The following is a 25,858-nucleotide window of genomic DNA, read 5'->3' as shown; positions in this document are numbered from 1 at the left end:
GCTGATTTGTCATATTTAAGATATTGTGACGAGAGACAAATGTGAAAAAAACACCAAGAGAGAGATGAAATCATTTCCACTCACAGAATGAGAAAAAGAAGCCCACAAATACACAATAATATCGTCTTTATTTATGCTTTTATCTCATTTTAACTCAATAAATGCTGAAACAACAGTTCTCCAGAGCTGCTACAGTTGATACAATTTCATCAACTAGTCACTCTCAGTCACTCACACAGATGCATACACACACGTCACACACACACACACACACACACACACACACACACACACACACCTATATACTTGTATGGCTATCTGTGAGGACATTCTTTAACAGACTTCCCAGCCCCAAATCAACTGAACCCTAAAACCAACAATGGGGACAAAAACTTTACACGCTGGTCTTCACGAATTAACCTATACAAACACACACACCTGTCTCATGAACTACTCTGGACTATAGATGATGTCATGTCAAACACTGCAATGAGATAATCAGATTGATCACTGTCTACTGAGATTGTTGCTTTTAGGATGGCCGAGGAACGTAAACAAACACGCGTGAGCTATTTGAGCTACCACCAAACTATGAAGGAACATGGAGGTCATAAAATAGATACTAATCACCATGACTTCACAAAATGTGTTCATCGTGTGTGTGTGTGTGTGTGTGTGTGTGTGCGTGTGTGTGCGCGTGTGTGTGTGCGTGTGTCAGGGGTAGGGCGGCATTGTTGCTCTTGCTGTGGACTTCCAGATGTGTTGGCCAGTTGCTGTTTGTTTGCACCCATCAGTAAAGAGAAGTGTGTGTCCACGTTCAGTTGTTGTTGAGGACCCACCAGGAGGCTGCAGTGGAAACACAAAACAAAAATAACGGGCCCAATGCTGAAAGTGACACTTTTAAAGGTAGAAATAGAAAAGAGAAGAGAAACCCCCCACAAAATAACCATAAAAAACACATGCTAAAATATTAAAAATTAAATTATTCCAGGAGAGCAAATTGTGCCACGTTTAACCAAGAAAAGTCACTGTTAACTGTGCAGACAACTAGACTGAGTCGTTGTTGATTTCCCAGTGTCAAGCTCTTAACCAATCTCATTTCTCTGATGCTTAATCACATTTGTCGGGTGAAATCTCAAAGCAGAGATCTCTCAGCATGACCTTTGAATAACTTCAAACACTGCAGAGCCCTGATTTGAATCTTAAAAAATCGATTGTTTGTCTGGAGAGGATTCTTTTTATGATTAACGGCAGCCCCAGCAAAAGCTGCCTGAATCAGTCTTAATCTTTTTCCTGTTGATGTCACACAGTTCACTGTTGATGCTATGGATGTTCTTACCAGGAACCAACATGGTGGTAATGGTCTCAGGAGTTTCCAGGAAGTCCACGTTCCCCCTCTGGAAGGTTTTACTGTAGTTGGTCTGTAGGTGACTGAAGAGCAGAAAAGAGAAAACTCAAAGATGGTTTCAGGTCAGAGCAGCCGCGATCGTATAGTGGTTAGTACTCTGCGTTGTGGCCGCAGCAACCCCGGTTCAAATCGGGGTCATGGCAGGTTTTCTACATAATTTCTTTCTAGTAAATAAATGAATAATTCTCATATTGATTTTGAGTTCAGCTGTTTGCGTAACACTAGTTTTCCAAATTATTTGCTATTAAAAGTCAATAAATTAAAATTCTTTAAACAAAAACAGAAATATGTAAACATGTACACAAAAGCAACTAAAAAACTGCCATACCAACAATTCCTTAAAATGTGCTCAACTTGATTTACTTCCTGAAAGTTTATGATCTTTAGGGGCAGGACTTGCAGAGCTGAACACTTCTCATTGGCTAAGTGTTCATGGCAGTACATCCATAGACAACATGTGAACAATAGCATAAAAAACCATTAAAAAAATATATTTATATATAACAAACATGGTAAAATAAAATTTGGACATAAACAGTCATAAAGGTTTATTCATAAAATCCATAAAAGTGGATTGTTTTTCCAGCAATGGAAATGTGTCTATAAGTTATAAGTTAGCTGAACAATCTGCAATAAAAAACCCCCGAGAAACTAACAACTGAGATCAGAAACTAGGAAAGTGTTTACTGAGGTAATCAAGTGAGCAGTGGGCTCATTTTCTTACAGACATCTATTGAAGTTTTGTGGATACATAACCACAAACTACATGATTGGGTCAAGTGAATAAGGCATCAGTCACGCTCGCCTAGAGACCTGGCAACCACTGGTTGCTAGGGAGAAATGTGTATTCCTTCACCCGTTGGTTTATGATTGTTTTGGTCACTATCAAGTTGCTGCAATCACCGGTTGCTGCAATCATACCAGCTTGTCTGGAAACAGTTTCCAGGTGGTAGTGAAACTGTGAAAAGTGCAACACAAACTGGAAATGGACTGTTGCCTAAAAAGTAAAAGTTGTCCTTTCAAAATATGACACAAAACTTTTAGTTTGAAGGACAACAATCTGTTTCTGGTTTGTGTTTTACTATCTGGTTATATAATGTCCAATAATGTGAACAACTATGTGCACATGTAAGAAACCTCTATATAATCAGACCGCTATAGACGAAGCCCCCTGGTGGTCATTAGAAATAAATCAAGTTGATGCAGGCATTTCTGCTCTGGCCTCACTTCCTAAGGCAGAATTCTATGCCCAACTTTCATGATATATGATTTTATCAAGTTAACTACTCGGTCGAGCTCATAAATATCAAGTCCCTAGAAGCTCCACTTCAGATCCAGTGTTTTAGGTGTTTTGATTCTACTTTATTTAAATCTCCTCCATGCTTGTTGTTGCTACAGCCAGTGGCTTTCCTTCGCTTATCTGGTTTAATCTTTCTTATACAGTCTTTTGCATTTGTGACAACAGCTGGACTTCAGTGGAGCAGTTAAGGAAAAACAGCTGTCGCCTCAATATTTGCCTTCACGGTTCTTCAGACTGTGGCAGAAATGCAGCCTGAAGTCCTGAAATGCTGGCAGGTCTGCATTATTCACAACGGTTTTGTCTTTGATTTGTGATTTTAACCAAACAAAATGATCTTGTTATACATTTGCTTTCCCACGCTGTGCTTTTATATTACATTTAGCTATGTGATTTGACACTGGGAATGCTTGATTGCAAGCTGTTTGTTTGGGAAGGGATGGGTCAATGACTGTCTTTTTTTATATATAGAACTGGGAAAATTAAGTAGGATCATTCATTTTGATAAATATACATGATGTGACACAACAATATGTATAAAAATTCCATGTTAAAACATACATTCAAGTAACAACTACATTCTGACAGGTGAACACTTACTTCTTCCACACATTGTTGTGCTCCCAGAATTCATAGAGAATGAAGCGTGATTCATTTGCCAGCCGCTGAACTGCGATGCTGCCAAATACAAAACACGAGAGCGCACAAGTCATGCAGTTACTAATTAGTGTGCCGCATCATGTCGCCCAACACAGCTTCTCTGCCCGAATTGTGTCCTACACTCTGACAGCATGCGGGTATTGTGGGTCTGTCAAAAACACTGTGTGGTTTCGTCCTGATGTTGAGGCTTCATGCAGCAGGCTAGTGTTTTATTAATCACAGTTTAACTTAAAAGTGAGCCTGAAACATGACTGAGTATTTAGAGAAGCAATCATGACAAAGCATATAAATGTCAAGCTGTCCTTTAGGCTGCTGGGATTAATCTAAAACCAGAGTGACAGTATGTGAGAGCAATTTGTTTTGTCCTGCTGAATTTACTCACGGAGCGACTCGGGTGACAGAGCTTCAGATTTTTGGGAGGTTTTGGCAGGCAGAAATGCAAATGTTATTTTATCTGCTTTGTTGTGATCGCACACAACAGTAGAACTCACAAAATGTCCTGAGCTATAACAGAAGACTGATTCTTTACTCCTATTAGGAGGACAATGGCTCAAACCAGCCATATGTATTTAATTTGATATAGATTTAAGTCACTAGTCAAGCTTAAATTTCACTACTACACTGTAATACACATATGATATAGGCCACAAAGGATGCTGTGTAGTATTGGGGAGTGGTGAACTAGTAGCTTATTAATAGTTTAGCAATGTTCATATTTCTCTAGTGATTTAATAAATTACTTTTTTAAATTAAAGGTTCAAATCATACAGTTCGACATATAAAGAATATGTTTCGGCCTTCTTCATAACTCTAACTAATCTTCCTTTAAACAAACATCTGACCTTTCTGTTTTGCATGTGCAAGTAAGCATTAATTTTTACTGTTTAGAAGAAGTTGCCGCAAGTTATTCTTGCTTGTTGCAGTAAGCCTGCTCAGGCTTTTGTGGAGGACAGGTGTCATTCCTGTCCTCCACAAAAGGATTAACAGTGGTGTAAAATGAAATAATATAAATAATAGTATCTCCCTCTGCAGTTCCATCAGAGGGACATAATACATTTAAGGCCAATAAGTCATTAAGTGACTGAGGCAGGTATGAGGCAGTATATTCCAGGGTCTTTTTATGCTAGAAAGATTTTACGCTAGGTGGCTAATACGTATTTACATATCAGTGTCTGTTTGAACACTTTCCTGTGATTATTTTCATGTTGGGTTGAAATAATTTATCTCCCTCTGCTGGTACTGCAGCTTATTGCAACTTCTTCATGCATGTGCATTTCACACTTTGAAGCAAAGGGGGAAATGGACACGCTGTCTATTACATGCTTTGCCATGATAGTGGGTTGGAATGTGTGTGTGAATGGGTGAATGGGACATGTTGTAGAAAACGCCTTATTTGCTTGAGTAGAGAAGCGCTACATGAAAACCAGTCCAGAAGTGCATTAAGGACCGGTTGAACATGTGTCCCTAATAAAGTGGGCATTTAATGTATATTGGAATTGAAGATCACCTTCATTCTTCTAATTGGTCCACGAGTTGACATAATTATCAAAAGGTCAAAGGTGAGGCTCTTGTCTTTATATCAGAGTGTGACTTTGTTTCCTTCACTGCTAGAAGATGTTTAGTTTTGCTTATGCAGCATTTCAGTGGAATCTTATTAAAACACATGCGTTATGATTTCTGTTCCTTAAGCTGCATAATTCATTAGAAATGCAAGCAATATGTTAAAAATAGTTTCTAATGCCAGAAAAGCAGCTGAAATATTTTTAGTCTCAGGTTAGGGCAGCTTCACAAGACCTGTCTGTCTGCCCGTCTTAATCAAGCCTTTACAAAAATGTGAAAAATAGAAAGGATAAAAATAAAAGCAGTAAATCCCTGACACAAATGAACAAAGAGAATATAAACTGACTGCAAACATCCAGTCTGGGCACAGGCGCACTCCATGTACTGTCTGAGAGCCAAGCGAAACTCCTCCAGCTCTTCTTCCAGCACCGAGAGCTGCCTCTGAACTATTAGGATGTGCTGCAGAGACAAGACGCAAACACAACATTTAAAGGCGCACAGACGTCAGACAGACAGAGGCTGCTTCTCGTATGTTGAGAGGCCGTTTGAGCTGAGGTGTTTGGAAATCTGGCAGGATTTTGAATTTGCTCAGTGCATTGTGACTCACGCAGAAGTATAAAGTGAAAAATGATCATGTCTCATAAGGTCTTGGCATCAGCTTCTGAATAAATGTGCCAACACATTTGCTCAGAGACCAGAATATGACCCCGAATACACATTTAGAGGAAGCATGTACAGACATCTTGTTCAAAGGTGTGAACAGCAGGGGGGGGCGGGGGGGGGGGGGGGGGTGGGGGGTGGAAAGCTGGTGTACCCATGACTGTAGAAAACCTGCTAATCATTTCCTGTGGCTGATGAGGAATTGTTAACAGCAGCAGAGCAGATGATTAGAACAGGAAGTGAATGGTCTCCCTGTTGGCTATAAAGCAGGCAGTGTGTGTTAATGAGGGTGAGACTCTAGGAAATGAAGGTAAGTCAATATAATGTCTTTTGAAATGACTGAAACACGACTGCGGGTGTGTGTATATATGTGTATGGGTGTGTCTGATGAAATGCGCACACTTTCGCTCTCTCAGTGGCTAATTTGGGAGAAAGTCACCCTCGCACGCATGCGCACACACTCAGGGACGCATCCACTCAGGCATGTTAACGCACACAAACACACATCAGTCTTGTGTTGTGGGTCATTATTGGATTACTCAGCAACCCATTTATTCCCAGTGACACAGCAAATTAAACAAAATTACATATTGATTAATTCACACACAAAGAGATGTCTGCATCAAATTAGTAATGAGAATGACAGTAGCATGAAACATTCATATGCATACCTTCATTTGGAGCTGCCTCTGCAGTAGGATACAAACACAAATCATTCCATAAACATAACGCACACATATTGTGTTATAAAATAGCCTCACTGATGCTCCTTAGGCGTCTTCTCTCTGAAACAAACTATTTAAATCCCACTTTCTTCTTGTTTGGGCACATATAGTACTGTACAAAAATCTCAAACAACCTCTTATTTTTTATATTTATCTTCAAATGAGCCAGACTTTTTGTAAATTTCCAAAAGTGGTCTTAACAAACAATGATCCAGACTTTCAGAAGGTCTTTAAAAGCGGTTTTTTGTGTGAGAGCCTTTTCAATAACTTTAATCAGTTCATTCCTTGTGCCTGACCATTATCAGAAGGGGCCATTCTAAAAGAACAGAAACAGGGAGAAAAGTTGATACACAAAAACATACTATAACACTATTAGCGATGGATTGAGCCTGGACCTCGTTATTATTGAAGCAGTGTGGGATCATCCTGACAGAGAACAGAACTAAAAGCAGTCAGAGAGGGGTAGCTAAAGACGTTTGCACAGTGCTGTATAAAAACAGCTTGCAAGAACTATTAGAAGTGTAAGAAGCATCTAAGGTACAGAAACTTTAGTTGAGCTATCCACTGAAATTATCAATATGACACAAAGATTTTAGTGGTTTCATGTCACTTACAGTTTTGAGTTCTCACTCATTAACACTGTCCTTTGCAGATAGCTCAGGATAGCAAATAATTTAGCTGCAGGACTTGATTTGGCCCTTATCTGTCAGAAACCTTCATCTTAACTAACGTGAGATTGTTGTTGTTTTTTTTTTTCACAATTTCATATTTGACATACGTGAATGTGTCACATCACGGACCTCCAGAGATGTCTAAAAAACCCTACATGCAATGAGGGGTTCTCATGTTAAACATGTTTCATGTGCTTCTCTCAGCCGTTAGACAAGATAAATGTATCTGTTTTATATTTACAAGGGTTAAGTGGCAGTAAGGTGTTAAAATATAAAATAGCTATTTCCCAAAATAATGATTGAAATTGCTTTTGCATTAAAACTTTGAAACTAATGCATGAAAAATATAAAATATTAGATGTTGGCTATGCTGCTGAGATTTTCATGATGGAAGAAACTAAAGAGAAATCCTGTTAGTGCTGGTGTTGATGTGATAGTCAGTGAGTCATCATTTCAGCCATGAAATGAGTGCCAGGCAGCTCAGACTGCAAGAGCAGTTACTGTTTCCTTTGGCATGTGGACACACACACACACACACACACACACACACACACACACACACACACACACACACACACACACACACACACACACACACACACACAAACCGGCACATTCAGCGACACAAATACAAACCTGGAAAACATTTTGTTTGTCAGTAGAAGTTTTACACTTTGGGTAAAAAGAAATGCATGTCCTCCTGCAATGGTGGGAATCAAAAAGTAATCACAGTACAGTGGGTATGTGATGCGATGAAGACAATCATCTATGATACATCAAAATATCTGTGAAGGAGGAAGTGTGTGTATATCACTTTTAATCAACCTAAATGACATTGTTGTGCCTGACTGCCATTTTCCTTCTGGGACTTTTTTCTACTTTAGTCCAAGATTTTTAAGTTTTACTCACCCTCGTTTATCTGCAAGCACGAGGAGTAATGACCCTAATGCAGTCACGTGAAGAAGAAAGTACACCTTCAACCAGCTCAAAGCTTTAACGAATCAAGACATAATACAAAATGGTTCTAAAATTATGTAATATAACGTCAGGTGAACAACAGCACGTGACATTAAGACATATTGCAGCATGACATTATTTATTTAGCAAAAGCTAATCCAAGCCTCACTTCTTAACGATGCTGGTTCAGTTTATTGAGGTTTCTACCCATTTGTTTATGCATGGCTCTCCTCAAGTTCCACCACAGGATTTTAACCAGGTTGAGGTCTGGACTTTGACTGGATCATTGCAACACCTTGATTCTTTCCTTTTTCAGTCTTTCTGTTGTCAATTTGCTGCTGCTCATATTTGTCTCTAGGATACTTTGGTATACAGAGGAGTTCATGGTTGATTCAGTGACTGCAAGGTGCCCAGGTCCTGTGGCTGTCATCAAAGTTATCACCTCTCTACCACCATGCTTGACAGGATGAGGTGTTGTGCTAATATGGTGTGTTTGGTTTTATCCAAAGTTTGGTCTCGCCAGTCCAAAGGCCATTGTTACAGGAGGTTTGTGGTTTGTTCAGGAGAAACTCTGCAAATCTAATCTGTACTGCCATGTTCTTTTTAGAGAGAAGAACCTTTCTCCAGGAAAATATCCGAATCCTTGTTCAGTCTTTTTCTAATCGTACTGTCATGAACTTTTACATATAACATGCTAACTGAGGCTTGCAGGTCTGAGCCGTAGCACTTGGGTTTTGGTAGTTTCTCTGAGGATTCAGTGGTTTGGACCTTGGGCTGAATTTGTTGGGACTTCCACTCCCAGGAAGAGCTGTCTTTGAATGATTTTCTCTTCTTTCTTACTGTAAAATAAATAGTTTGGAAATGTCTTTTTCCAGATTGATGGGAAGCAACAGTTGCTTCTCTACGATCATTGCTGATGTCTTTGCTCCTTGACATTGTGTCATCACACCTGCATACAGCAAAATGCCAAAACTTCTGTTTTTAGAGATTTTTAGACCTGGTTAAGAGAAAGAGGATACACTTTTCCACATCTAGACTGCGCTTTTTGATGCAGGCAAAACATCAGAGTTTGGCTCCAGCATAAAAATAAGTGATGATGTATTGTTCATATTTTTTCCTACTGCTGGTCCTGTATTATTCACATGGCCAGTATTCTAAGCTATGGGTTTTTGCAGAAACAGTACAAGAACACAGAGGCACTGTCGACTCCCTAGCTCACACGTCCTCGCACCTTAATGTCTGCTCCCTACTCTAACTGAATATTGAGCCCTAAACAAACAGATGGAGGATAAAGACAGACAGAGCAACTTTAAACTCTGCTGTTGCTATGACAACACTGACTGGCCTCCATGTGAGAGCAGTGAAGTGGTCACTGTGGAAAAACAGGTGAACAGTAGATAAGTAAGGAAAAACAAACCGATTTGCTCTCCAAGACCTCTTCTTCAACGGGCTCCAGACGGATCTCCTGTGGAACAAAAGGAAGTGATGAGTCCTTTACCAGTGACTCATTTTCATTTATCTCAGTGTATAACCCGTCATTCACAGTCTTTATTTACAAGTATTACACGGCCCATTGGTATGCTTTTACAGATTTATTGTCACATATATGAGCTGTTACTACCATGAGCCATAAACTGCAAACAGCTCTAAATGCTCAGTTCCAGGAAGCCTTCTCTGCTCCTTGTTTCTGTACAAGTCTATGAAGGCAAATATCTTTCTATGACCATCTAAGGCCATATAATTACATGTCTAGTGTGAGCATAGAAGCCAACCCAATCACAAGAAAGCTGTCTTGAGAAGGAGAAGATAAAATGGGTTGGTGCAGACAGAAGATGAGAAATATGAATAATGAATTATATTATATATAAACTCTGAATTATACTAAGCCACTCAAAGATACTCCAGCAGCTGAAAAAGAGAAAATCAAGTCACCATAAAACCTGCAGTGACTGATTTTTCCAGCTGTTGGCAACACAAACAAGTTGCAGAACAGAACAAAGAAAGAAATATCCAGACAAACCAGTTGTTTTTTTTTGTTTTTGTTTTGTTTTAGTAGAGCTCTTTTTTTGGTAATGATCTCATGAGCTCTAAGATTTATCTTCTGAGTCCTTGTGGTTACCATGTATGAGTATAACTACATAATAAATAAATTAATAAATGCATTCAATTAAAACAACATTACTGTATCGATACATTTTTAAAAATTAAAATATATAAACCAAAAATGAAAATAAAAAATTGAAATCTTCATAAAATAATTCAAAATGTATAAAAGGATGATTAAAAATACAAAGAGAGACATTAAATAATGAAATAAGGATATTCTATTAGATTCCTAAAAGCATTACAGTTTTTTACAGACGCTAGGACACATTTCTCAATACTTAGGTCACTTTTGCAAAACTCTTCACACAATCCTCCTAACTGACCGTCAGCTTGGCAAAGCAGTTCATTTCACATTCAAAATGCACTACAACTATCAAAACACTTCATTCAGGTCTCAAATAACCTCATTCTTCCAGAACACTAGCAAAGGTTGACAGCCGACAAACACACTTTGTCACCCACAAAACAATGACCTAAAAAACACTAACAACATGTAGCATTACACAGTGTTTTCTTGTGTAAAACAAGGACACATCTCTGTTTATAATTTCAATATATGTTACTGGAATGAATCAGACATCATGCAGAATTCGTTAATATTTGTTTATGTATTTTTTTATTTTTTTGCACTAAGTAATCCCAAAATACAAGAATTTGTATACACACCATCCACTGATACACATACAATAGTAATGCTAATCTACTCGGTCTTCTCCATTTGGCCACAGGTTCTCATCCACATCACATCTTATGTCATCTGTCATGAACCGAAGTTCCGAGCGCAGGCAGGACCCAGTAGCAGAACACACACACTATGCAAGCATGCTGATCCACACCGGTATGCACACATGGGTATTCACAGACGCGGACTAAAGCTTTCTTGGCTGCTGCCTCAAAGCACACTGTGCGCTGTCTATCTTGCGTGCTGCACAATATCGTTTATTACTTAGTAAATACTGATATCTATGACTAGCTAGTTTATTGTGATGGTGCTTTGTTTTCTCTATTATTATGTTGCTCTTTGTTGTTTGCTGTCTCCTCTGTTTGTTTTTGTTTGTTTGTTTGTTTGTTTGTTTTCTCCATACAGGTGACCCAGGAGTTTGTTTTTTTTTTGTCTCTCTTCCCCCCCCTTCTCACCGTCTCTTCTCCCCTTTGGTTTTCTTTCTTTCTCTCCCCCTCTCTCTCTCATTCATTCCCCCTGTCCTATTTATTAAAAAAAAAAAAAAAAAAAAAAAAAAAATGACAAAGGATGAACTGAAGCTCTGCCATCACGTAATGTCGCATACTGCTGTTTCTGATGTCATTTGGAAAAAAAAAAAGAAAAAAAAAAAAAAAAAAAAAAGAACACACACACTAGGGTAGGAGCGAATAAAGAAAGTAATATTTATTGCAACTAAAGGTGTCCCGTGAGGGTAGCCTGAAAAACAACGTATGGAACCAGAAGAAACCGAGGGACCGCGCAGGGAACGCCGAGAGCGGGGCTGTGAGAGGGGTGATAGCCGGGCCGAGTGAACCAGAGGGGGGTGGAGCTCCAAAAGGGGTCGAGACGGCGAAGCTGATGGTGAACCAAATCTCAGGCGGACAGGTGGACAGGCAGGTGGCTCGTAAACAAAAACACGCCGAGTTGTGATCGCTGAGAGGCGACTACGGACTGGCGTGGAGCAGCAGGTAGGGCAGGATTAAATAGTCCACCTGATGATCGCCTGGGATGGGATGCAGGTCTGGGGTTAGCAGCCACGCTCGTGGGCGTGGACATCCCAGCAGCACCCCGGACGCCGGGCCGCGGACCATGACAGTACCCCCCCCTCAAGGGTCGCCCCCAGGCGACCGGCCGGGACCCCGCCTGCGGAGAGAAGCACGGAAAGCAGAGATGAGACGAGGGTCCAGAATGAAGGAGCGCGGGACCCAGAGGCGGTCCTCGGGGCCGTACCCCTCCCAATCCACAAGATATTGCCAGCCGCGCCCGCGCCGGCGCGCATCCAGGATCCGCCGGACCACATAGGCCGGATGGCCGCCGACGAGCCGGGCGGGAGGAGGGGGCTCGGAAGGAGGGCACAGGGGGCTGAGGCGGACCGGCTTAAGTTGAGATACATGGAACGTGGGATGCACACGCCGAGAGGCCGGAAGCCGGAGCCTGACCGCCACCGGGTTGATGACTCGGTCCACTTCGTACGGCCCGATGAAACGGGGAGCCAGTTTGCGGGACGTGCCCCGGAGCGGGATGTTCCCAGCAGCCAACCAAACCTTCTGTCCCGGCTGGTAGTCAGGGGCTGGGGCGCGGCTACGATCGGCGTAGTGCGCCTGTCGTTCCTTTGCGCGCAGGAGGGCGCGGCGAGCGCAGCGCCACACACGTTGGCAGCGCCGGAGGTGATGAGGGGCCGACGGGACGGAGAGGGACAGGTCCTCTTCCGGGAAGAGCGGAGGCTGATACCCGAGGGACGCTTCGAAAGGAGACAAGCCGGTGGAGGACGAGGTGTGAGTATTGTGGGCGTACTCCACCCAGGGCAGGTAAGTAACCCAGGAGGAGGGGTTTTGACTGGCTACGCACCTCAGCATAGTCTCCAGCTCCTGATTAAGGCGTTCAGTTTGCCCATTGGATTGCGGGTGGAAACCGGAACTCAAACTGACCTTGGCGCCGAGAACGGAGCAGAAGGTCCTCCACACTTGTGAGGTGAACTGGGGACCGCGATCGGAGACAATGTCCAGGGGAATTCCGTGGAGCCTGAAGACTTCCGTGACTAACGCTTGGGCAGTCTCAGCAGCCGAGGGCAGCTTGGCTAGCGGGACGAAGTGGGCGGCCTTAGAAAACCGATCCACAACGGTGAGGATGACACATTTTCCAGAAGAGGTGGGGAGACCGGTAACAAAGTCGAGCGAGATGTGAGACCAGGGCCGGTGGGGAGTAGTGAGTGGGTGGAGCTGGCCCATGGGATGTTTCGTGGATGATTTTTTACGAGCGCAGACGGCACAGGCAGACACGTAGTCCCTCACGTCCCGTAGTAGCGATTTCCACCAGAAGTGTCTGCTGAGGAGGTGCGCCGTTCTGCTCACGCCCGGGTGGCACGCGAATCGTGCTGTGTGGATCCAGTGGATGACTGCTCCCCGGGCGGCGGCGGGAACGAAGCGCCGTCCTGGCGGTCCAGTCCCTGGGTCAGGGTCCCCCGGGAGCGCTTGGCGAATGGTCTCCTCAATCTCCCAGGTGAGAGCACCCACCACGCAGGAGGCAGGCAGGATGGTGGCGGGGGGGGGGGCGCCTCGCTGTCGGGGGAATACAGACGGGAGAGCGCATCGGGTTTGATGTTTCGTGACCCGGGACGATAGGAGAGTGTGAAGTTGAAGCGGGCGAAGAATAGGGACCAGCGAGCTTGACGGGGATTTAACCTCTTGGCGGTTCTAAGGTACAGTAGATTTTTATGATCCGTCCATATAACGAAGGGCTGTTCGGTCCCCTCCAGCCAGTGACGCCATTCCTCCAATGCGAGTTTTACCGCTAGGAGTTCCCTGTCGCCGATGTCGTAATTCCTCTCCGCGGGGGTGAGTCGGCGTGAGAAAAAGGCGCACGGCCGGAGTTTGTTCAGGGGCCCAGACCGCTGGGAAAGAACCGCCCCGACTCCCGCATCAGACGTGTCGACCTCAACAACAAACTGTTTAGAAGAGTCAGGATGGGTCAGAATGGGTGTGGACGTGAATAATCGCTTCAATTTAGCGAAGGCTGCGTGGGCCTCAGGGGACCATGTGAAAGACACCTTGGGTGAGGTGAGTTGGGTGAGAGGCGCGGCCCCCTGGCTGTAGTTTCGAATGAAACGGCGATAAAAATTCGCAAACCCCAAGAAGCTCTGAAGCTTCTTTCGTGTCTCCGGAACCGGCCATTCCAATATTGCTTTGATCTTCACCGGGTCGGTCTTCACCTGCCCACCAGCGAGGATGTAGCCCAAGAAGGAAATGGATGAGGCGTGGAACTCACACTTTTCCGCTTTTACGTACAGTCTATTTTCGAGCAGCCGTTGTAGCACGCTCCTCACATGGATGCGATGGTCCTCGAGCGTCTTGGAGAAAATCAAAATATCATCCAGGTAAACAAAAACAAACACGTTCAGGAAATCCCGTAACACGTCGTTGACTAGGGCTTGAAAAACCGCCGGGGCGTTCGTTAACCCGAACGGCATCACCAGATATTCAAAATGCCCTAGTGGGGTATTGAAGGCGGTCTTCCACTCGTCGCCTTCACGTATCCGTACCAGGTGGTAGGCGTTCCGCAGATCTAGTTTGGTGAAGACCGTAGCTCCCTGGAGTGAGTTAAAAATAGAACTAATGAGTGGGAGGGGATATTTGTTTTTGACGGTGACGTCATTCAGCCCCCTGTAATCGATGCACGGGCGGAGCGTCCCGTCTTTCTTTCCCACGAAGAAAAAACCCGCAACCACGGGAGAGGATGACGGCCTAATACGTCCTGCAGTTAGCGACTCCTGGATGTAATTCTCCATGGTTTCTCTTTCGAGGCGAGACAGGTTGTATAATCTGCTAGAGGGCAGCGATGCACCCGGGAGCAGATCGATAGCACAGTCATATGGACGGTGAGGCGGGAGTGAGAGCGCCTCATCTTTACTGAACACCTGCTGGAGATCGTGATAGTCAGGGGGCACGGAAGAGAGGTCCGGCGCGGGTGGCGGGGCGGGCCTCCGTTCCGTTGAGGCGGAGGGAACGGCTGACCTCAGGCAGTTCGCCAGACAAAACACACTCCAGCTCGCGATACTTTTTCCGGCCCAATCTATGTGTGGGTTATGTCTCTGTAACCAGGGGTAGCCTAGGATAAGCGGGGTGTCAGGAGCAGGAAAAGTGAAAAAGGACAGCTGCTCTTGGTGGTTACCTGATGTGATTAACCGTACAGGCGCGGTTTGGTGAGTTATGTATGCAAACACTTGGTTGTTTAATGTAGACGCAGGGATGGGCGGTTCGAGTGGAGTAAGAGACACAGCTAGCCTCTTAGCCAGCTTCTCATCCATAAGGTTCTGTTCCGCCCCGGAGTCCACTAACGCGGGGCATGTAAAAGTCTGATTAGAAGTCACGATAGTAACGGACAGTAACAATCGGGGTCTAGTAGTGCTTAGAGTGCTGCCCACCCGTATCCCCGGACTCACCGGTGGGCCGGGTCGTTTGGGCGGACCGGGCAAACAGCGATGCGGTGACCGGGCCTCCCACAGTACAGACATTCTCCAGCCCGAAATCGGCGTTCCCTCTCCTCCGGAGAAAGCCGAGAGCGTCCGATCTGCATGGGTTCGGGCGGGGGCGGCGACGGAGAGCGCGCACACGCAGCTGGGGGCGGGGGCGGAGAAACGCGAATCCCGGGGCGCAATACGGAGCCCATAGGCTTAGACCGCCGCTCGGCATCCCTCTCCCGCAAGCGCCTGTCAATCCTACGGGAGAGGGAGGCCAATTCATCAAAGGATCTGGTCTCCTCGTGAAAAGCTAGTTGGTCCTTGATCTGGTCATTTAATGACCGTAAAAAAACCCCACGAAGAGCCGAATCGGGCCAACCCACGGCGACCGCTCGAGTACGGAATTCAACTAGGTACTCTGCAATACTGCGCCGCCCCTGACGGAGCCCCAGCAACTTCTGCGCGGCATCGTCCTCCGATACCGGAGGGGAAAACGTAGCCTGGAACTCCTCCAGGAATTCATCATAATCGCAATCACGAATGGGGTGAGAATTTAAGTAGGCTTCAGCCCATGCTAGAGCACGCCCCCGTAACAATCCCACGAAGTGGGAGATCTTAGCAGCATCCATGGGGAACGCGTGAGGCGTGCGACTGAAAAACAAGGAGCACTGGAAAAGGAACCCCCCACACAGGTCCAGCTCCCCGTGGAAGGGTTCCAGCGGCGGAGGTGACACGCCGCGGTGCACGGGGTCGGACGGCCTAGTTTGTAATTTATTCTGAGTGTCACTGAGCTCTTGACAACGGTCTTGGAGAGACTGGAGCTGCTGATCGTGGCGACCGAGAATAGCGCCCTGTTTATTAATAGCGGAGCGGAGTGGATCTGCTGGGTCCATACTGGCCAGTCCGTACTGTCATGAACCGAAGTTCCGAGCGCAGGCAGGACCCAGTAGCAGAACACACACACTAGGGTAGGAGCGAATAAAGAAAGTAATATTTATTGCAACTAAAGGTGTCCCGTGAGGGTAGCCTGAAAAACAACGTATGGAACCAGAAGAAACCGAGGGACCGCGCAGGGAACGCCGAGAGCGGGGCTGTGAGAGGGGTGATAGCCGGGCCGAGTGAACCAGAGGGGGGTGGAGCTCCAAAAAGGGTCGAGACGGCGAAGCTGATGGTGAACCAAATCTCAGGCGGACAGGTGGACAGGCAGGTGGCTCGTAAACAAAAACACGCCGAGTTGTGATCGCTGAGAGGCGACTACGGACTGGCGTGGAGCAGCAGGTAGGGCAGGATTAAATAGTCCACCTGATGATCGCCTGGGATGGGATGCAGGTGTGGGGTTAGCAGCCACGCTCGTGGGCGTGGACATCCCAGCAGCACCCCGGACGCCGGGCCGCGGACCATGACATCATCTAGGGCAATACACCTAGGAAAGAATCTTCTGGCATGCCAGAATTGAAGGAGTTGAAAAATTGAAGGAGTAACACCTGTGTAGATGTTCATCTACAATGAGAATAAGCTGTGGCTGGTTAAACTGCATTTTTAGATTTAAAACATGTTTCAATAAAATATTGTTGTTGAATTTTGCTGTCTTTTCAAGTTTTGCATTGTGTTATTGTTTTGGCCATAAGTTTAACAGTTTTGAAAACAGTATGTAAGCACATGCAAAATGTCCTGTACGTACAAAGATTTTTGGCAGGTGTTGTGTCTGAGTGAGAAGATAATTCATGAAATTTGAGAGATGTAGTCATTGAATGCATTTTGTGCCAAAACAATGATAACTGATCCTCAGTTTAGCCCACATAGACTTCTGTTGTGCTCACTGTGTTAGGAGTTTTGCAAACGTGACCTAAGTATTGAGAAATGTGTCCTAGCGTCTGTAAAAAACTGTAATCATAATAATGCTTTGAAAAAAATGAGCATTTAGAGTCAACTGGGGTTTAAATTTCAGATATTTATATTATTCATATTCATGCTTGCAGTTGTTCACAGTCTTACACTTGTAATGTAAACAGATCACAGCTTTTCTGGGTTTGCATGTCAATTTATTTTATCTACTTTTTACACCACATTTCATGCAGAGAGCAGCCATGATGGTTTGTGTGCAGCTGGTGCTGCCTCTATACGTACATATGTGCATGTGTCTGCATGTGGGTGGGTGTTGTTGGACGAGTGAATATGTTGACACAGTTTTAAATCCACTTGCCATAATCTCAGGTTAGTTTCAGAAAATGATGCAAAGCTCAGATGGTTGAAACAGAGACAGGAGAAAGATGCGAAACAGGAAATGTCAGAAAGAGACCCACAAGAAGAAGGTAGGAAGGAGAGGAGACTGGAAAGGCTGAGCGAAAGGTCAAGTAACCTTTTGTTCTAGGCGGTCGATAAGTTTCTGCAGTCTGTTGACCTGGATTATCCACTGGCTGTCTTCATCATAAACACCTGGAGGGGAGAGAGAAGCAGAGAGAAGGATGGATTTCAGGCAGAAAGGTGGGGATGAAAGGTGCTGCATACATCGACTGTATTTTAAACACTTTCCATTGACTGCCTCAACAGTCACTGTTGTAAGGGGTGGCGGTGTGCCAGGAGGCATTTTAAGGATCCCTTTCATGTCATGCGACAAGAAACCAGGCCAATCAATGAGAAAAGCTTTGACCACTGTAATCGAAGTTCCTAGATGCTCTGTCGTTTTTTTGCAGATCTCCTAGCAACCACATCTGGCGCTATAATCCAGGTCGACGGTTAAAAACGTATAACAATGAAAATAAAAACCACTGGAAACATGTAACTGTCGTAGATAAATGAATATTTATCAGGATTCTAAGCAGAAATATTATAAAAATCATACCTAGATTTCATATTTATTTAATTTGAATCAGGTTTTATGACAGTTAAGTAAAATCTAGATGCAAACTAAAAAAATGAAGAAATTGCAGGTGATGGCAAAACAACTCCAGGAACAGCTAAACAAGCTGAAAACTAAAGCAGGTTGATTGATTGTATAGTAACTACAGTCCTGTACAATGTCAGAGCTTGTGGTAAACAGCACATACTGTGTAGTAGTATCTGGAGTTGGTTAGTAATAGATTATAGAACAAAAGAAGTAACTCAGATTATAGAAATAAGCAGCCATTAAGAAGCCATTTTTTCTCACTATAATTGACAGTGACTACGTAAACATAAAAAAAGCTTTGTAGATGTAATCAAAGTCAATAGCTGACCCCTAATTTGACCCTGCACCCCTGCTAAACTGATATTAGCAGGGGTGCTAATGTTAGTATGTTTTAGCTGCAGAGCCAACAACAGGACAGCCAATTACAGTGCGCTCTGCAGGTACTGCATTGAGACTTGCCACTGACCTCCAAATATGTGCAACCTCAAACCTCCACCTGTGCACCAGATAAGTGGCTTTGAAACTAAACATAGAAACACATGTGGTCACAGCCTTCCTCCACCTCAAGCTCCCTCTGTGTGTCTCACTGCACTGTTTCTCTCACACCTACATGACCTTCCTTCCCCTCCTGTGCTCTGCTCTCCCTCGGTGTGACTCTGGTCCAGCAGCTTTTTTTTGCTTCTGGCAGAAACAACGCAGGATAACCCAAGGAATGAATCACAGTCAAACATAACGCAACACAACATGGTGATGGAGAGTTATTTAAACATAAAAAACATAAAAAAAAAACCCCACCTGAACTGACGAGGCTAAAGAGAGGGTTGTTGGGGGAGAGGCTGTTGTTTCTCTGAAGCCTCCGATTAGAGCGACGACCCGACCACTGGATGGACAACACCTCTGGCTTCACAGGACCCTGTCTTGAATCAAAACAGGCCAGTAAATATCCTAAGCCTCACATATTTCAGCATACATTTTTACTTTCTTTATGTTTTTCTTAAAAAATGTCAAATCACTGAAGGACACACTGCATCACAGCCCTCTGTAAAGTACACATGCTCTTTCAGCACATGTCGTATGTGGTGATCACAAAATTACAGTTAAATTATTTGTTTTTTTCTTCTATTTCTTACAATCTGTGATGAGAATCAGGTGTCTGGAGCCACAGTTGTCTTGACTTGCTTTAAATTTCTATGTAATGCTGGTCTGACAGTGATACTAATGGCAGTGACAAGGTATGTGCACCTACAGGGTGTCTTCACCTAAGATTTATCTTACTGCTGTCAAGTTGTTGGTTCCCATACTTTGAAGGGACCTCAGGGTGTCTGTGAGCAGGCTGCGTGTGAACATGCATGATTGTGTGCATGTGTGTGTTTGCGCCCGCGTGCATGCATGTGCGTGTGTACATAGCATGTCATAATTCTATTTTGAACTCGTTCTACATTTTAAATACCCTACATGCTCACTTCTTTTTCAGTTCCAGGACTATTACCAGATACAGTCACATGGAAAAAAAGGTCCTGTGTAATCAGAGCATGCAATTATCAGAGTAACTACAAACCCAGCCAAACAAGAAATGATTGCTTACAGTACGTTATTGCTTCTGTATTCTGGTTTACTTTTGTTAAACAAATGATGGCATGCTGTAATCACGTGTTTTTCTTCATCTGCAGTTGTGTTTAATAGCAAGAAAACCAACAAAGCCTTTGAAACTGAAGTTTTATAAGGGAGAATGAACAAAAATTTCAGGAAGCTGATGTTGGAGACTGATGGCAGATGAACAGCAAAACACAGTAAAACATTATTACTGCTAAAATGGAAGCAATTTGAGGTATAAGACCAACTTATACTCTAGATGTAAACTTTACAAACCCTTCACTTACTACAGCAGCAGGAAGGAAAAAGTGAATTAAGGAAATAATAGAAAAATAAAAAAGGAAAAATAAACAGTGAGAGTGGTATACACAGACATACATGTATATTTTAGCGCCATCCTACACAGTGGCCGTAACAGCTTATTGCTGAAGGAGCTGCTCAGGGCCTCCAGTCTCATGCAGGGGTGAGAGGTGTTACCTATAATGGGTATGAGCTTGGCTAACATCCTCCTCTCACCTACCTCCTTTATAGAGTCTACGGGGCTGGCCTGGACACATCTGGCCCTCTTCACCAGTCTATTAAGCTATTTTCTTCCTTATTCTTCTTTAATTCAAAAGAAGACTGAATCTGTTCTTTCAAACATGTTTAAACGTTTACTTTGATTCACACAGAAAACATTTTACATGGGATACACTTGTTTTTCAAGACTGTGTGATCGAAACTTTGTTTTTCAACTGTAACTGTGCAGTATTCAGGAGTGCACTCATTTCAGTCTTAATGTAATGACTTTTGAAACAACCAGGTTTTCTTCAGCTTGATCTGCTCTTGTTGGGAAGAGAGTGGTGGGACATAGCACAGTTTTTAATTCACAAGCTGTTGTCTAATACATCTATACCACTGAGACTTGATGAGGACAAACTGGGAGGGGCAGATCCCTTTTGATCTGCCAGTGAGTCACAATCTCACCTACATCGCTGCTTTAATTGCTAAAACTTTCAGAGATATCTAACAGATCAAAGCACAACAGCTTCCCCATCCACATGTTCCTCCTACAGTTTTTATGCCAAGTGAGGAGGAAGGAAAAGAGGTTTCGAAGCTGGAGAGCAAAGTGCGATCTCAATGCTCATCTTTTTCCAGAGAGAATGATGAAAAAGATAATGCTAACCCAATAGGAAACATAAAGCTCTTGAGCCATTGTTATGGCCCAAGCTCAGTTCTGAGTAATACCATCATAGCCTATTCACATATACCTACAACTGAATACAAAAACCTATTTTAAACCACCAGAGAGAACCACATCTCCGAATGTTTGGAAGGACGGAGCAATTCAAACGCACAAGGCAATTTCTCCAGTGAGACGGCTGCAGGAAGAGGAGAAGCTGCTTGGGGAGCGAGCGACAGTCACACTTTGAAATGACGTGAGAGTGAAAGAACGATGCATTTGGAGGGAAGACAGTCTGTGAAGGTCTCCTTAATTTAAAGGTTGTTTATCCCAGCGCATTATTTTCTGCCAATGAGAATAAATGTCAACATAATTATTGTGTGAAACAAAATATTATGGAAAGCAAAACTGTATCAACCCAAAAATATAACTGGAAGTAAAATGATTTGATGGTGATTTGGATCTTTGGTTGCGATTTCGATAGCTGCAGATGTAACGTGGGAAAACATAAGAGACATAATGTGGCTAAAGTAGTAGACTGAAGCCACCCCTCATTTCTCTACTGTTTCCTATTTTTATTTCTGAGATGAAAAATGAGAAAACTGGTTTAGTGAGCTCTTGAAACATGTACAAACATACGTGGAAATGCAGTATATAAGGCAAAAGCAGAGACTGTGCAGTTCTAATGAGCTTGGAAGTCAATAATTGGAGCTTGGAAAGAAAAGTGACTTATTGAAGGACATTCAAAGCTCTTCTTTGGATGCTTGCTGCCTTTAGATGATCCCACACTGCTTCAGTAATGTTGAGCTCCAGACTCTGTGGAGGACAATCCATGAGTGATAAAGTTCCATTGTTTTTCTATCAAGGTTTCCTTTGGCTGCATTGGTAGTCTGTTTGGGATCGTTGCCATACAGAAAAATAACCTGTTGCAAATCAGATCTTTTCCAGATGCTGTAGGATTTTTGTTTAAAATCTGGTTGCACTTCTGTGCACCACCACCACCAGCTGAAATGCAACCCTGAACAATGACAGAGCCTCCATCATGCTTTACAGATGGCTGTAGACGTGCACTGCTGTGCCTCTTGCCTGACCTCCTCCGTACAAGCTGATGAGAACTTGAACGAAAAATTCCAAATTTAGATTCATCACTCCATCAGACTGGTTGCTTCTGATTTTCTGTTTAGTTTCTGTGTAATTTGGCATACCTCTGCCTTTTCTCCTTGTTTTGTTCCTTAAGCATATTCTAGTCAGCCACCCTTCCACTGAGATCGTTTCTGATGAGGCTTCAGTGAACAGTGGATGGATCTACAGATGCATTTCTCAGGTCCTGTGTTGGGGTTTTTGCATCAGAGATTCTTAGTAGCTGCATCCATGGTATGAACTTTAAAACCCTACTTCGCCTCACTTTTGAGTTACTGTACTGGGTGTCCATGTTTTCTGCCCTGAGGGTCAAAAATGAGCATAAATAAAAATTTTGATTTTGGAATCACTTGTGTCATTCTTTCTGAATCTGATCACAAATGTCAAGGAAAATTCTGTATGATTTCCAGCAGAAGGCATAACAATAATTAACATTGTTCCTGTACTGCACTCCAAAAGCCTCTCAGTGCTGGAGTGTCACATGTTTGTCAAAGATACCAGCTGCTCTCCACTGAGCTTCAACCTTTGCTGCATAAAGATTAAGGTGGCAAGAAAAAAAACCAAAAGGACTTAAGGACTGCGATTAATGTGTTTGGAATACCAAAATCCAGCATCCAATAAGCACTTAATTAGAAACACAGCAAGAGTTTGCAATGGAGTGTTTTCAGCAATATGTTTCCTCCGCAGAGACTGAAGAGCAATTAGAGAAACACAAAACAAGGACAGCCTGGAATAAAAAGACAAAACAAAACAAATGTATTATTTAGTAACAGTTCAATTTCAGAATCTGTTGAATGCAGGTTTGGTTGCAAATGGCAGCAAATTGTTGCTCAATTGTTGATCTGAGATCGGTGACAGGTGCATCATTACCTGTGCTTTAAACACACCAGGATTATAATGAACACAGACATGACCTGCAGGGGACACCCATCTACATCCACACTCACACCATATATAATATGTTGCACGCTGGTGAGTCATCCTCACTAATGAGGCATGTCTGATTCCTGAACGCAGATCCAGACTGATCAAATACTTTGAGCACATGCGGGAAACAGAGTCCACTAAGAACATGAGCCTCGGGTTGAATCATCACTCCTTCACTTTTCACGCTCAGAGGCGAGTATTCATTAGCAGTCAGTGCATTTAGAAAAATTATAATAAGATCATGACCACATTAAGGTCATATTTTTAACATTCTAGTATTCATAAACATGGCTTGCAGTAGTAAAAACAAACTGCCATTTTTGCACATTGCACAACAGTTGTGACAACACAGCAGCAGAAATCCAACAACCCTGATTCTGAAAAACAATGCTGTATAGACTGTTAATAAAAGCAGTGATTCCCAAACCACATAAACCCATATTTCATTCACAACAGAAAACATATCAAATGTTTAAACTCAGAAAGTCTACCAGTTTAAGAAAAATACTAGCTCACTTTTAAATTAAAGGCAGGAATATGTCTCAAAAATGTTTTTTCAGGGCCATGTTTACCACTATGTAGCATCCCTCCTACTTTCTTCAGCAGCCTGTAAACAGGGAACTGAGGAGAGCAGCTGCTGGATATTTGGGAGAGGTTGTCCCATTCTTGCCTGATAGAAGAGTCTAGCTGCTTAACATATGTTTTGTTTTATGATGTTCCAAATGTTTCAGTTGGTGAGAGGTCTGGACTGCAGGCAGGCCAGTTCATCACTCTTGTACTTCAAAGCCATGCTATTGCAATAAATGCAGTATGCAGTTTAGAATCTTCCTGCTGAAATATGCAAGGCCCTCCCTGAAAAATCATCTGGATGTTATATGCTGCATATGTTGCTTTAAAGCCAAATCCAGATGTGTAAGCTTCCAATTTCACAGGCACTGTAATGTACCTTGAGACTATCAGAGATGCAGGCTTTTGAGCTGAGCGTTGATGCTGGATAGTGCCTCTCTACTTTAGTCCAAGGGATGTAGTGTCCAACATTTTTCAAGAAGAATTTTAACTTTTCCTCAGAAATGGATCATTCTGTTCCCATGCAGTGGGAACAGAATGATCCTTTAATACAATTTCTTTAATACAATACTACCCAAAGACCTGAAGATCGCAGGCATCAAATATTCATCCCTGGCCTTGTTCCCTGTGCACAGGGAGCAAGGCTTTACTTTTCCAGCCTTTTGTTGCTCTTGTCTCAGTTTTCTTAGATGTGTTGTTAGCATGAAATTCAAAATGAGCAAATATTCTTCATGAATCAGTAAAATATCTGAACTTAAACATTTGATATATGTTCGGTATATTAAATCATATCAAATTAGATTTCACTCAGTGTTTTTTTATGCCATTCTACATTTAATCATTAGTCATTATTAATCTCTGGTTATATTTCACAACTTGCTTTTTGTTCTGCATTCCTGCCCTTACCGCTGGCGGTTTCTTCCTGTTAAGAGGGAGTTTTTCTTTTCCACTGTTACCAAGTGCTCGCTCAAAGGGGTTTGTTTGATTTTTGGGGTTTCTCTGTACTATTGTAGGATCTTTACCTTAAAATATTAACCACCTTGAGGTGTTGTTGTGATTTGTCACTATATAAATAAAATAGAATTGAATTGAACTGAACCGAACTGAAATATTTATAAATATTTTTATATATATTGTATTGTATTTTACACTGCACTGACTGATCTGGCACCATTTGTTAACGCAACATTTGGCACCTTGTCTGTGCAAAAAGAAAGAGAAAGAGCTGAAAGATTCTAAAATGCAAAAGAGAACTACAATAGATGTTTTAGCTCAAACCAGCACTGTGCTTCAGTTCTCTCAGATATTCCTTCATGGAGAACGAGTTAATCAGATAAATTAGGACAAATAACTGCTGGATTTCAACAGAAAGCAGGTGTGTTTCACAAACACTTAAGAAGAACCTATGCTGGCATCAAGTCTAAAATGTGGGAGGCAAACTGGTGTGTGTGGTTTAAAAAAAAGTGAGAGCTGTAATTATTGGTGCTATTGTACAATATATTCTGCCCAAGTTTGAAAGACTAATTGTGTGTGTGCGTGTGTGAATGACCAGGGGAGGTTTGTTCTTACTTCTCCTGGCGAGTCTGCTCAGCTGTGGTTTCCATGGCACACTCGAGTGAGCTTTGAAGTGAATGAAGCTGATTGGTAGTCTCCTTCAGCAAGAAGCGGGTCACAAACTGCTCCAAGTGGGTGGACTCCTGATAATCCTGTCAATCAAGGCGATTAGAGGAGGACAAGTTAGAGTAGGAGGCATGGTGAAGGAGGGCCGAACGAGGAGAGCTGTGACACGTTTCACATGCCAGCCGGGAGTCACTCGACGCCCAGACCTCCTCTGCTAATTAAAAGATGCCCACGAGATCATTCATTTAGAAAAGATTACACAACAGTGCTGCTGGAAAGAGAGGAGAAGAAAGAAGCAGATGTCAAACCTTTGGTCTTCTTATTAACTTATTTAATAAAAGAATCCCTGTTAGCTGTGTTTGATCCACCACACTAGACTGATGTCAGCAATGTGTCAGTCGACGTCGAGTTAAATGTAGGATGGAGAGCTTAACCCGAGTCGAGTTTAACGACAGAATGTTTCTACAAAGTGAAAAGTGAATTCTTCCACTTAACATTTAACAACGTTACAACTCATTCTTTGTTTATGTCATGATTTAAATGGAGAATTATGTCCATGAACAAAAGCTTTCAGCTAATATTTTATTAATGTTGTTGACATACTTGTGGTATGGGCAAATGCTTTGATGTGGTAACTGTAAATGCAGGTGGATGATATACTGTAAGATAAACCCAACTTGACTCAGTTGAGAAAGCTGCAAATGTGGGTAGTTCATATATTTGCTTCTATCTGAGATCAGTCATTTTTATTTGAATAAATCT

At 43.0% G+C, this 25,858-nt stretch overlaps 1 protein-coding gene across 2 annotated transcripts in view; it reads right to left on the bottom strand.

The window, feature by feature from the left end:
• Positions 1–109: 109 nt before the first annotated feature.
• The window catches only part of necab1 (N-terminal EF-hand calcium binding protein 1), a 45,170-nt gene continuing 19,421 nt past the window's right edge, over positions 110–25,858 (bottom strand). Inside the window, exons 6-14 of one of the 2 annotated variants that reach the window (XM_085262635.1) lie at positions 25,046–25,182; positions 18,883–19,004; positions 17,560–17,636; positions 9,356–9,403; positions 6,257–6,274; positions 5,272–5,384; positions 3,306–3,383; positions 1,340–1,431; positions 110–846 (exon numbers count right to left, since the gene is read on the bottom strand). In XM_085262635.1, the coding sequence (XP_085118761.1) occupies positions 818–846; positions 1,340–1,431; positions 3,306–3,383; positions 5,272–5,384; positions 6,257–6,274; positions 9,356–9,403; positions 17,560–17,636; positions 18,883–19,004; positions 25,046–25,182 (714 nt within the window). In that variant the 3' untranslated portion in view covers positions 110–817. The remainder of the gene's footprint in view (positions 847–1,339; positions 1,432–3,305; positions 3,384–5,271; positions 5,385–6,256; positions 6,275–9,355; positions 9,404–17,559; positions 17,637–18,882; positions 19,005–25,045; positions 25,183–25,858) is intronic. The other variant, XM_085262636.1, reaches the window with a different exon arrangement.

This window comes from Mchenga conophoros, linkage group LG22, assembly GCF_057382185.1.
Source record: "Mchenga conophoros isolate Kocher_MC1m ecotype Shallow Benthic linkage group LG22, M_conophoros_male_GT1.1, whole genome shotgun sequence".
NCBI lineage: Eukaryota > Metazoa > Chordata > Actinopteri > Cichliformes > Cichlidae > Mchenga > Mchenga conophoros.
This window is presented reverse-complemented; position numbering and strand designations above follow the sequence as displayed.